The following is a 13188-nucleotide window of genomic DNA, read 5'->3' as shown; positions in this document are numbered from 1 at the left end:
TCAGAATAGATAAGCTATCTGGGAAAGGACTGGACAAGGTGTGCCTTTATTATGGCCCACAATTACTGTCTGGAGCGTTAAATATTTAATCAATGGGGGCTGGCGGGGAAGAGATTATTTACAATTCCAACCATTTAATTTCATTGTCAAAGATGGCCACAATATTCCTCCGTAGTGCTTTGCGACACCTTGCTGCTTAAGGGAGTTATTCTGTTCAATTCGTCCAGCTTTGCACACAGACAGTGAAGTGCCCTGGTTGGAGATGAAGGGGCAGGCCTCAGCCTGAGCTCGTGACTCTGGACTGACCGCTGTTTTTGAGAAGAGGGCAGGGACACCGTTTGGCTGGAGCTCACAGTTTGTAGTCAAGAGCCTCGCTCCTACAGGATTACAGCCACACCCAATTTTCCTGGGGTGGGGGATTGGGGAGACGGTCATTGCTTTTAACTCACTAAATTCCGTGTCAGCCCAGGCAGGCAGGCTGGTTAAAGTGACTTTCCAGTAAGTGGACTTTCTATTTAAAGGTCCACGTTTTAGGGACAGAGAGAATTGCGTTTTGGTTGTTTTATGCGTCGAGGAGCGTAGGGAAATACATATCTCACTGTTAAGATAGATAGAAACATAGAAGCATAGAAGATCGGAGCAGGAGTAGGCCATTCGGCCCCTCAAGCCTGCTCCGCCATTCAGTGAGATCATGGCTGATCATCCAAATTCAGTACCCTGTCCCTGCCTTCTCCCCATATCTCTTGATCCCTTTAGCCTTAAGAAATATATCCAACTCTTTCTTGAATATACTTAATGAACTGGCCTCCACCGCCCTCTGTGGCAGAGAATTCCACAGGTTCACCACTTTCTGGGTGAAGGAATTCCTCCTCATTTCAGTCCTAAATGGCTTACCCCTTATCCTTAGACTATGACCCCTGGTTCTGGACTCCCCGGCCATCAGAAACATCCTTCCTGCATCTAGTCTGTCCAGGCCTGACAGAATTTTATAGGTTTCGATGAGATCCCCTCTCAATCTTCCAAACTCCAGTGAGTATAAGCCCAATCGACACAATCTCTCCTCATACGTCATTCCTGCCATCCCAGGTATCAGCCTGGTGAATCTTCGCTGCACTCCTTCCATGGCAAGAACATCCTTCCTCAGGTAAGGCGACCAAAACTGCACACAATACTCAAGGTGTGGTCTCACCAAGGCCCTGTACAACTGCAGCAAGACATCCTTGTTCTTGTACTCAAACCCTCTTGCTACGAAGGCCAACATACCATTTGCCTTCTTAACCGCCTGCTGCACCTGCATGCTTACCTTCAGCGACTGGTGCACAAGAACACCCAGGTCTCTTTGCACTTCCCCTTCTCCCAATCTATTACCATTCAAATAATAATCTGCCTTCCTATTTTTGCCACCAAAGTGGATAACCTCACATTTATCCACATTATAGTGCATTTGCCATGTTTCTGCACAATCACCCAACCTGTCCAAATCGTGCTGGAGTTTCACTACATCCTCCTCACAGCATACCCTCCCACCCAGCTTTGTGTCGTCTGCAAATTTGGAGATATTACATCCAATTCCCTCGTCCAGATCATTAATATATATTGTGAACAGCTGGGGTCCTAGGACCGATCCTTGCGGTACCCCACTAGTCACTGCCTGCCACTCGGAAAACGACCCGTTTATTCCAACTCTTTGCTTTCTGTCCGCCAACCAGTTCTCTATCCAAGTCAATAACTTGCCCCCAATCCCATGTGCCTTAATTTTGCACGCTAATCTCTTATGCGGGACCTTATCGAAAGCCTCCTGAAAGTCCAAATACACCACATCCACTGGTTCTCCCTTATCTATTTTACCAGTTACATGCTCAAAAAATTCCAGATTAGTCAAGCATGATTTACCTTTTGTAAATCCATGTTGACTTTGTCTGATCCAGTCACTGCTTTCCAAGTGCTCTGCTATTACATCTTTTATAATGGACTCTGGCATTTTTCCCACTACCGATGTCAGGCTTACCGGTCTATAATTCCCCGCCTTTTCTCTACCACCTTTTTTGAATAGTGGGGTAACATTAGCTACCCGCCAATCCATGGGTACCGTTCCAGAGTCTATCGAGTTCTGGAAGATGACCAGCAATGCATCTACTATTTCTCGGGCCACTTCCTTAAGTACCCTGGAATGTAGATTATCAGGCCCTGGGGATTTATCGGCCTTCAGTCCCATCAATTTTCCTAACACCATTTCCCTACAAATACTGATTTCTTTCAGTTCCACTCTTTCATCAGACCCTATGTTCCCCGGCATCTCTGGGAGGTTATTTGTGTCCTCCTTTGTGAAGACAGAACCAAAGTATGTATTTAGTTGGACTGCCATTTCTTTGTTCCCCATTATAAATTCCCCCGATTCTGACCGCAAGGGACCTACGCTTGACTTCACCAATCTTTTTCTCTTCACATATCTATAAAAGCTTTTACAGTCAGTTTTTATGTTCTCTGCAAGCTTACTCTCATATTCTATTTTCCCTTTGTTAATTAATCCCTTTGTCCTCCTTTGTTGAATCCTAAGCTGCTCCCAATCCTCTGGATTATTGCTTTTTCTGGCCAATTTATATGCCCTCTCCTTGGACCTTATGCTATCCCTAATTTCCCTTGTTAGCCACGGTTGGGTCACCTTTTTTGTTTTATTTTTATGCGATGAACGAACAGTACACAGTTTATGTAAATAAAATCATTCATTGGTTTGAAGCCTGTGTCTTGATTTGGTAAGTGCTTATCCAGTCTGCTTTTTGAAGTGAGGAGAATTCACATTAATATATATACATTCCACTTGCTGGAGTAGAGTTCTCGGCTGTGGTCATTGGGTCCCACTACAGTTTAAAGAGAGACAGACTTGCATTTCTATAGCGCCTTTCATGACCACCGGATGTCTCAAAGCGCTTTACAGCCAATGAAGTACTTTTGGAGTGTAGTCACTGTTGTAATGTGGGAAACACAGCAGCCAATTTGCGCACAGCAAGCTCCCACAGACAGCAATGTGATAATGACTGGATAATCTGTTTTTGTTACGTTGATTGAGGGATAAATATTGGCCAGGACACCAGGGTTAACTCCCCTGCTCTTCTTCGAATTAGTGCCATGGGATCTTTTACGTCCACCTGACGGGGCCTCGGTTTAACATCTCATCCGAAAGACAGCACCTCCGACAGTGTAGCGCTCCCTCAGCACTGCACTGGGAGTGTCAGCCTAGATTTATGTGCTCAAGTCTCTGGAGTGGGACTTGAACCCACAACCTTCTGACTCAGAGGCGAGTGTGCTACCCACGGAGCCACAGCTGACACTATTTGGACATTGGGCAGAAAAGGGTGCAATATGCATCGCAGGGGACGTGGGGTCTGCCTACAGGAGTGACTGGTGAAATTATAACTGGGAAAATATCCAAGATAATAAACCAAACTGATGTGATAGTTTCCTAAAGAACTGAATGTCAGAAATGAACCACTGGAGTTTTATTGTTCTTCCTTTCTTAACATAGGCCACAGAAAGCATACTGCTGAAGGTGAACCCCTGACCCACTGCAAGATTTAAGGAGGGAAATCACTTACTGCCTTACCTTGCTCTCTCACGCACATTAAGTACCTTAGGAAATCAGCTGAATCTGTACCTTACACAAATCTGTTACAAGATCATATACAATACAGCCTGACCTCATTTCAACAACATAGAATCATAGGATGGTTACAGCACAGAAGGAGGCCATTTGGCCTGTCAAGCCCGTGCCGGCTCTCTGCAAGAACATTTCAGCTAGTCCCACTCCCCCACCCTTTCCCTGTAGCCCTGCAAATGTTTTTTCTTCAGGTACGTAACCAATTCCCTTTTGAAAGCCATGATTAAATCTGCCTCCACCGCCCTCTCAGGCAGTGCATTCCAGATCCTAACCACTCGCTGCGTAAAAAAGTTTTCCCTCATGTCGCCTTTGATTCTTCTGCCAATGGGAACAGTTTCTCTCTATCTACTCTGTTTAGACCCCATATGATTTTGAACACCTTTATCAATTCTCCTCTCAACCTTCTCTGCTGTAAGGAGAACAACCCAGATTTTCCAGTCTATCCACATAACTGAAGTCCCTCATCCCTGGAGCCATTCTTGTAAATCTTTTCTGCACCCTCTCTAAGGCCTTCACATCCTTCCTAAAGTGCGGTGCCCAGAATTGGACACAATTCACCAGTTGAGGCCGAACCAGTGTTTTATAAAGGTTCATCATAACTTCCTTGCTTTTGTACTCTGTGCATCTATTTATGAAGCTCAGGATCCCGCATGCTTTTTTAACCACTTTCTCAACCTGCCCTGCTACCTTCAATAATTTGTGCACATATACCCCCAGGTCTCCCTGTTCATGCACCCCCTTTAGAATTGTACCATTTAGTTTATATTGCCTCTCCTCGTTCTTCCTACCAAAATGTATCACTTTGCACTTTTCTGCGTTAAATTTCATCTGCCACGTGTCCGCCCATTTCACCAGCATGTCTATGTCCTCTTGAAGTCTCTCACTATCCTCATTGTTCACTATACGTCCAAGTTTTGTGTCTTCTGCAAATTTTGAAATTGTGCCCTGTACACCCAAGTCCAAGTCATTAATATATATCAAGAAAAGCAGTGGTCCTAGTGCCGACCCCTGGGGAACACCACTGTATACCTTCCAGTCTAAAAACCAACCGTTCACCACTACTCTCTGTTTCTTGCCACTTAGCCAATTTCTTATCCATGCTGCCATTGTCCCTTTTATTCCATGGACTTCAACTTTGCTGGCAAGCCTATTATGTTTCTATTAGGTGGCACTTTATCAAACGCCTTTTGGAAGTCCATGTACACCACATCAACAACATTGTCCTCAACAACCCTCTCTGTTACCTCATCAAAAAAACTCAATCAAATAAGTTAAACACGATTTGCCTTTAACAAATCTGTACTGGCTTTTCTTAATTAATCCACACTTGTCCAAGTGACTGTTAATTTTGTCCCGGATTATTGTTTCTAAAAGCTTCCCCACTACCGAGGTTAAACTGACTGGCCTGTAGTTGCTGGGTTTATCTTTACACCCTTTTTTTGAAGAAGGGTGTAACATTTGTAATTCTCCAGTCCATATCTAAGGAGGATTGGAAGATTATGGCCAGTACCTCTGCAATTTCCACCTTTACTTCTCTCAGCATCCTAGGATGCCATCCCATCCATTCCTGGTGACTTATCCACTTAAACTACAGCCAGCCTTTCTAGTACCTCAACTACCACCTCTTTCACTATGACTTTGGTAGCATCTTCTTCCTTGGTAAAGACAGATGCAAAGTACTAATTTAGTACCTCAGCCATGTCCTCTGCCTCCATGCGTAGGTCTCCTTTTCGGTCCCTAATCGGCCCTGCCCCTCCTCTTACTACCCGTTTACTATTTATATACCGATAGAAGACTTCTGGATTCCCTTTTATGTTAGCTGCCAATCTATTTTCATACTCTCTTTGCCCCTCTTATTTCATTTTTCACTTCCCCTCTGAACTTTCTATATTCAGCCCGGTTCTCACTTGTATTCTCAATTTGATATCTGTCATACGCCCCCTTTTTCTGCTTCAGCTTACTCTCTATCTCTTTTGTCATCCAGGGAGCTCTGACTTTGGTTGCCTTACCTTTCCCCCTCGTGGGAATGTACCTCAACTGTATCCAAACCATCTCCTCTTTAAAAGCAGCCCATTGTTCGATTACAGTTTTGCCTGTCAATCTTTGATTCCAATTTACCCGGGCCAGATCCATTCTCTACTCTCTGAAATTGGCCTTCCTCCAGTTAAGTATTTTTACTCTAGATTGCTCCCTGTCCTTTTCCATAGCGAATCTAAAACTTATGATACTATGATCACTGTTCCCTAAATGGTCCCCGACTGACACTTGCTCCACTTGACCCACCTCCTTACCCAGAATCAGATCCAGCAATGCCTCCTTCCTCATTGGGCCAGAAATGTACTGATCAAGAAAGTTCTCCTGAACACACTTCAGAAATTCTTCCCCCTCTCTGTCCTTTACACTATTACTATCCCAGTCTATATTAGGATAATTGAAGTCCCCCATTATCACTACTCTATAGTTCTGTAATTTCCCTGCAAATTTGCTCCTCTATATCTTTCCCACTGGTTGGTGGCCTATAGAATACACCTAGTAGTGTAATGGCACCTCTATTGTTTCTTAACTCTAACCAAATAGATCATGTCCTTGACCCCTCCAGGACATCCTCTCTCCAGCACTGTAATATTCTCCTTAATCAATACTGCCACCCCATCTCCTTTCTTTCCTTCCCTATCTTTCCTGAACACCATGGGGTCGATTTTCATTCAGCAGTCGGGAAGGAGGCGGGACTACAACTTCGGGTTTTAGTCCCGCCTCCATCGAGATGTAGCCAATCCACGCGATTTTCACTTGATTGACCTTGTTGAGCCCGCCCAGCGGGCTCAGCAGGCCAATTAAGGGCCACCCGGCAACAGGTGATGTCTCAGACTGAAATATCATCTGTCAAGACGTATTGGCAGATGAAATATCAGTGTTTCACAGCTGTTTGAAGCTGTCAAACAGTGACAGTCTTACTTCTAACCCGAGTCCTTCTACGCAGACTCAGTTAGAAATCTCGCCAGCACTGAAAGCTGAAGGCTGTCACTTTTGACAGCTCGCAGCCATTCTGCTTTCAGTGCCAGCTGAATGATGGACTCCCGAAACCTAGAGGAAGAAAGGCTGTAAAGGTAAGTACAGGTAATTTAAACTTCTTTACACACACCAAACACACTTACCTTTGCACTCATGCACCCATCACTCACCTGTACACTGACATCGCGACCCCTCCAAGTCCTTCAACCCGATGGCCCGCCTGCTCTAACCTGGTGTGGTTTGGAGCCGTCGGGAATCCCATACGACACCCCTCAAAATAGGGATTAGGCTAAAAACTGCCTGTTAACTACCTGTTAACAGGCAGTTAATTGGCACTAATCCCTTCCCGCCTCGGGTCAGCGGGTCCCAGTGCGGGGCGGGTACCCGCCTCCTTTGAAACTTACGTGGAGGCGGGTTTTGGGCGGGATGGTGTCGGGACCCCCGAATTCGGGATTTTTGCCCCCCGCACGCCTAAAAGCCCGCCTCACGGCACACTGAAAATCAACCCTCTTATATCCAGGAATATTTAGTACCCAATCCTGCCCTTTTTTGAGCCAGGTCTCTGTTATCATCACAACATCATATTCCCATGTGGCTATTTGCACCTGTAGCTCACCAACCTTATTTACCACACTTCATGCATTCACACACGTGCACTGTAAACCTATCGTAGACCTTCTTTTATTCTCTCTCAGTCTGACCCCACCTAATACCGTACTATTTCTTACTCCAGTGCTCTGTCTCTCCCAATCCATTCTGCACTTTGTTTCTCCTTTCTAATGCTACATCCTGGTACCCATCCCCCTCCCCAACAGCACTAGCAACTCCCCCGTACCCCCCCCCTCCCCCCACGAGGATATTGGTCCCGGCTCTGTTCAGGTGCAACCCGTCCAACCTGTACAGGTCCCACCTCCCCCAGAACCGGTCCCAATGTCCCAGGAATCTAAAGCCCTCCCTCCTGCACCATCTCGCAGCACGGTGGCATAGTGGTTAGCACTGTTGCCTCACAGCACCAGAGACCCGGGTTCGAATCCGGCCTCGGGCGACTGTCTGTGTGGAGTTTGCACATTCTCCCCGTGTTTGCGTGGGTTTTCTCCGGGTGCTCCGGTTTCCTCTCACAGTCCAAAGATGTGCGGGTTAGGTTGATTGGCTATGATAAATTGACCCTTAGTGTTAGGGGGATTAAATACGTGGGGTTACAGGGATAGGGTGGGATATGTGTTGGTGTAGGGGTTACGGGGATCGGGTGGGATATGTGTCGGTGCAGGCTCGATGGGCCGAAATGGCCTCTATCTGCGCTGTGGGGTTTCTGTGATTCTGTGATTCTCCAGCCACGCATCCATCTGCTCTATCCTCCTATTTCTATATACTCACTATCTCATGGCACAGTGAGCAATCCGGAGAATACGACTCTTAAGGTCCAGCTTTTTAATCTCTTTCCCAGCTCCCTAAAATCTGCTTGCAGGACCTCATCCCTCTTTTTACCTATATCGTTGATACCGATATGGACCATGACCTCTGGCTGTTCACCCTACCACTTCAGAAGGTTCTGCTGCTGCTCATTGGCATCCTTGACCCTTGGCACCAGGGAGGTAACATACCATCCTGGAATCACATCTGCGGCTGCAGAAACGCCTGTCTGTTCCTCTATCGAATCCCCCATCACTATTGTGTTCCCAATCTTCCTCCTCCCCCCTTGTACAGCTGAGCCACCCGTGGTGCTGTGGGCGTGGCTCTGGCTGTACTCCCCAGAGGAACCATTGCCCTCACCCCCAGTTAGAGAGTGAGATGCACTCAGGGAACTCCTGCACTACTTGCCTGGTCTTCCTTTTCTGGTGGTCACCCATTCCCTCTCTGCCTGTACACTCTTACGCTGTGGGGTGACCACCTCTTGAAATGTGCTATCCACGTAGCTCTCAGCCTCACTGATGTACTGCAGTGACACCAGCTGCTGCTCAGGCTCCGAAACCCAGAGCTTGAGCTCCTCCAGCCGACAACACTTCCTGCACACGTGGTTGTCCAGGAAACGGGAAGCGTCCTGGAGTTCCCACATGGCACAAGATGTGCATTCCATGGGATTGAAGTCCCCTACCATGGCTCTATTTAATAGACTATTAACTAACTTAACAGAAATATACTCAAGACTTTTAAAAAAATCACCAGCTACTCACCAATCAGCTCCTTCCCTTGTGCTGACATCACTTTAGGTTTTTTCACCTCGCTCCCTCCGAGCTCTGGGGCCTACCTTTATCAAAACTGAATTTAAATTCTCAAGCTGCCATGGTAGGATTTGAACTCTCATTCTCTGGATCATTATTATTAGTCCAGGTCTCCAGACAAAACCACTGGACTACCATATCCCATTTAGTCCAAGTCTCCAGCACAATTCACACCTCCAAGAAAGCCTGCTTTCTATTGAATGCTGCCTTTCTTCAGGTCATTGTTTCTTGCGTCCTATGTTGGTATACTCCAAGTTTAGGGTCATCACTAACATTGGGTTTATCCTCTGGTCTTCATTGTATAAAATGGAAGGACAAGATACAAAAGGAAACATTCAACATAATAAACTGAAGCTGGTATCTAGCCCAACATGCATCATTTCAGTGGCACAGTGTGAGGTACATGTGCTCCACTAAATTCCAACCGTACTCCTGAAAGCCCCTTCCTAATAACTCATTTAGCAGGAAAAACACGGTGGTGGGGGGTTCTGGCTTCCTGATCATGGCCACCAACCTTCTCTGTTCTTTCGAAGCTATGTGCTTTATTTTTCTCTCCACTGACAAAAGTTAAAGATATGCAGTCCACCTTCTCAGACTCCCAAAATCATACTCACCGCATCCTCACCTCACTTCATCCTATAGCATTCTCCTCGCATCTCAATTTTGTTCATTTTCATCCTTAGTCATCCTGCCCTTTATTGTTTCTCATTTGAAACCCAAATCTGATCTCTTTCTGACTCTTCCTCCTTACACTTTCTACTCTACTTCTGATCCAAAGGAGATATATGCCATTATGTTCCTGCTAACATTCCTGCTGCTCGTCCTTGAATTGCGTTTGATCTTCTGTGGCTAAAACTCTCCTCCTCACCTTACTGAATGTTGTGTCTTTTGCTCTTCTAATCTTGACAATTCTCTTAACGTTCGCCTTTCAGCAACACTATTGAATTGATTGACTCTAATAGCCCCTCGACTGCAGTCATCATTCTTGGTGACGTCAAGTTCACCATCAACTGCTGTTTCACTTTATCCCCCACTGATCAGGCCAGCATAGATGCTATACTGAAGGATGCCAAACAACTTACCTCATTGGCTGTGAAGTGCTTTGTAAGGTCCTGAGGACATTGAAAGCACTATCTAAATCCAAGTTCCTTCTTTCACCTGTGCCCTTTCATTACCCTGGTAAGAGAGAAATGTAGGAAATACTGAAGAGGTAAGACTATTTCTCAACTGCCGTTACTATGAAGCCTGGGCAGGAAAATCACTGTAAATACCCTCTTCCATCATGATGGCCTGGTTAGTTACATTTTTAAAAAGTCAAACCATGCAATTAATTAATCGTTGTTGTTTCATTTACCCCATCTTCTATTCTTTTCAATCTTGGTGATGTCTTGCATCTTGGTTCTTTACCACGGTTTCTCTATTATCAAAATATATAAATGTTATAGACATAAAGGGGTAGATTTTCCTCAAGCTGTCGGGAAGGAAGCGGGACTTCAACTTTCGGGTTTTAGTCCCGCCTACATCGACGTCCGGCCAATCCACGCAATTTTCCCTTGATTGACCTTGTTGAGCGAGCCCAGTGGGCTCAGCAGGCCAATTAAGGGCCACCCGGCAACAGGTGACGTCACAGACTGCAATTTCATCTGTCAAGAGTTCTTGACAGATGAAATATCAGTGTTTCACAGCTGTTTGAAGCTGTCAAACACTGACAGTCTGACTTCTAACCTGAGTCCTTTTACACAGACTCAGTTAGAACTGTCACCGGCAATGAAAGCTGAAGGCTGTCACTTTTGACAGGTCGCAGCCGTTCGGCTTTCAGTGCCGGCTGAGTGATGGACTCCCGAAACCTGGAGGAAGAAAGGCTGTTAAGGTAAGTACAGGTAATTTAAACTTCTTTACACACTTTAGACACACTAAACACACTTACCTTTGCACTCATGCACCCATCACTCACCTGAACACCGACATCGCGACCTCTCCAAGTCCTTCAACCCGACGGCCCGACTGCTCTAACCTGGCGTGGTTTGGAGCTATCGGGAATTCCACACGACACCCCTCAAAATAGGGATTAGGCTAAAAACTGCCTGTTAACTACCTGTTAACAGGCAGTTAATTGGCACTAGTCCTTTCCCGCCTCGGGTCGGCGGGTCCCAGTGTGGGGCGGGTACCTGCCTCCTGTGAAACTTACGTGGAGGCGGGTTTTGGGCGGGATGGTGTCGGGACCCCCGAATTCGGGATTTCCCCCCCCCACATGCCTGAAACCCCGCCTGACGGCTCCAGGAAAATCTACCCCAAAGTGTCACGGTTAATTTTATGCATTGGTTTTAATCAGTTGTCGGTCTGTTTTTGCGTAGGTGTCCAGATGCTCATGCCAGTTAGCACCATGCTGTTGCCATTCGTAGTATTCCTACGTAAGCTATGTAATTTTTCCACTGTGCTTATTTGCTGATTTCTCAAGACATACATGGGTGAGATACATGAGCATGAGAAGACATCTCGACTCAAAATGTGAAAGCGCACAAAAAACTCAGAAAGCAACACAGAAAATGTACATCACGGAAATCCATTCACTTTCTCATTTTAACTCTCACAATTTATTTCTCATCCTAATTTTAATTTTCACTATCTTTCTGCAGAAATGTTTTTTCTTCTTGTGGATTCTACGCTCCAGTGTTTTTTTTCTAAGTCTCTGTGCTAAACTGATGTTTCTGTCTCTGTGCTGCACTGCTTTCCTCTCACTCAGTTGCTCTATACTGGACTTCGGCCCAATCTCCCTCTGCAGCATCGTTGCTTTCTTCAGTTTCCCTTTGCTATGCTGTTTGCCTCTCTCTCTGTGCTGCAGTGTCTTTCCTCTCACACAGTCTCTGTTTGCCGTACCATCTGCTGGCTCTCTCCCTGCTGCAGTGTCTTTCTTCTCACTCAGTCACTTTATGCTGTGTTGTCTGCTTGCTTTCCCTCTGTGTGCTGCAGTCTCTTTTCTATCATTCAGCTTCTCTTTGCTGGGCTGTCCGCTTGTACTCCCTCTGTTGGCTGCAGTGCTTTTTCTGACATTTGGGCTCTCTCTGCTTGCTCTCCCTTTGTGTGCTGCTGCGAGTTCTCCATCACTCAGCTTCCCTCTGCTGGGCCTCTCTTTGTTGGCTGGTGTGTTTTTTCTGACATTCAGGTTCTCCCTGCTGTGCTGTCTGCTTGCTCTGCCTCTGTGTTCTGCAGTGTTTCTTCTGACATTCAGGTTCTCCCTGCTGTGCTGTCTGCTTGCTCTGCCTCTGTGTTCTGCAGTGTTTTTTCTGACATTCAGGCTCTCTCTGCTGTGCTGTCGGCTTGCTCTGCCCCTGTCTGCAGCAGCAGCAGCACTTTTGTGTCCTGTGTCCTTGGTTCTCTTTTTTGTCTGTGCTTTTTTCAATCTTTCTTTGCTAGAGTGCGCACTCTGCCTCTGCTCTGAATAGTCTGAGAAATGGATTTCTTTTCTCCTCCCATTTGGTCTAGCTCTTCCTCGGCCTAATGTCTGTTTTGTTTGCTGTGCGGGACTGTCGTTCTCGATGCTCCCTTTGCAGCAAAGATTCTGGATGGCCGTGCAAAAATTCGAGAGCATCGACATATCTTAACGTAGGTGGTTGGAAAGATATTGGAATCTTTACTCAAAGGTGTAACAGAAAAACATCTAGAAACCAAAAATATAACAAGGATTTCAAAAGGGAAGGTCATGCTTGAGCAACCTTATCGAATTCTTTGAAGAAGTAACAGAAAGAGTACACATGGGTAATGCAGTGGCTATGATATACATGGATTTTCAAAAGATAAGGTACAGCATAGTAGACTCATGACTAAGGTCAGAACATGTGGAGTCAGGGGACAAGTAGCAGACTGGATCGCAAGCTGGCTACAAAACAGAAAACAGAGAGTAGGGGGGTTAACGGTAGTTACTCAGACTGGTGGCAGGTAGGAAGTGGTGTTCCACAGGGATCGGCGCTGGGACCACTGTTGTTCATCATTTACATAAATGATTTGAACTCGGGAATCAGAAGAACAATTTCTCAATTTGCGGATGACACCAAATTAGGTTGTATAGTTAATACTGATGAGGACTGTGACAAAATATAAGATGACATTAACAAACTTGCAGAATGGGCATGTAAATGGCAAATTAATTTCAATATAGACAAGTGTGAGGTGATGCATTTTAGTAGGAGGAATAAGGAGGCCAACTACTCCTTGGAAAATAAGGGCTAAAAATTCACTTTGGGGCGCCAAGCTCGCCTGGGCGCCGGAATTACCGCTGCGTGCGGAGCCACTTGCGCCATCCGG

General features: G+C 45.9%; 1 protein-coding gene across 4 annotated transcripts in view; it reads right to left on the bottom strand.

Moving 5' to 3' along the window:
- LOC147101493 (uncharacterized) overlaps nt 1-13188 on the bottom strand; it is a 49530-nt gene that overhangs the window by 34157 nt on the left and 2185 nt on the right. For 3 of the 4 annotated variants that reach the window (XR_015073483.1, XR_015073482.1, XR_015073485.1), the window contains exon 2: nt 10241-10303. Coding sequence is in view for 1 of the 4 variants with exons in the window: in XM_085966634.1 (XP_085822760.1) it covers nt 11810-12481 (672 nt within the window). In the remaining 3 variants the exon portion in view is untranslated. Of the gene's footprint in view, nt 1-10240; nt 10304-11464; nt 12545-13188 lie in introns of those variants that run through there. The other variant, XM_085966634.1, reaches the window with a different exon arrangement.

The sequence above is a fragment of the Somniosus microcephalus genome, chromosome 24 (assembly GCF_052327205.1).
Source record: "Somniosus microcephalus isolate GS21.2 chromosome 24, FLI_Smic_1.0, whole genome shotgun sequence".
NCBI classification, from domain to species: domain Eukaryota; kingdom Metazoa; phylum Chordata; class Chondrichthyes; order Squaliformes; family Somniosidae; genus Somniosus; species Somniosus microcephalus.
The sequence above is the reverse complement of the archived record's forward strand: the minus strand, read 5'-3'. Positions and strand labels throughout refer to the sequence as shown.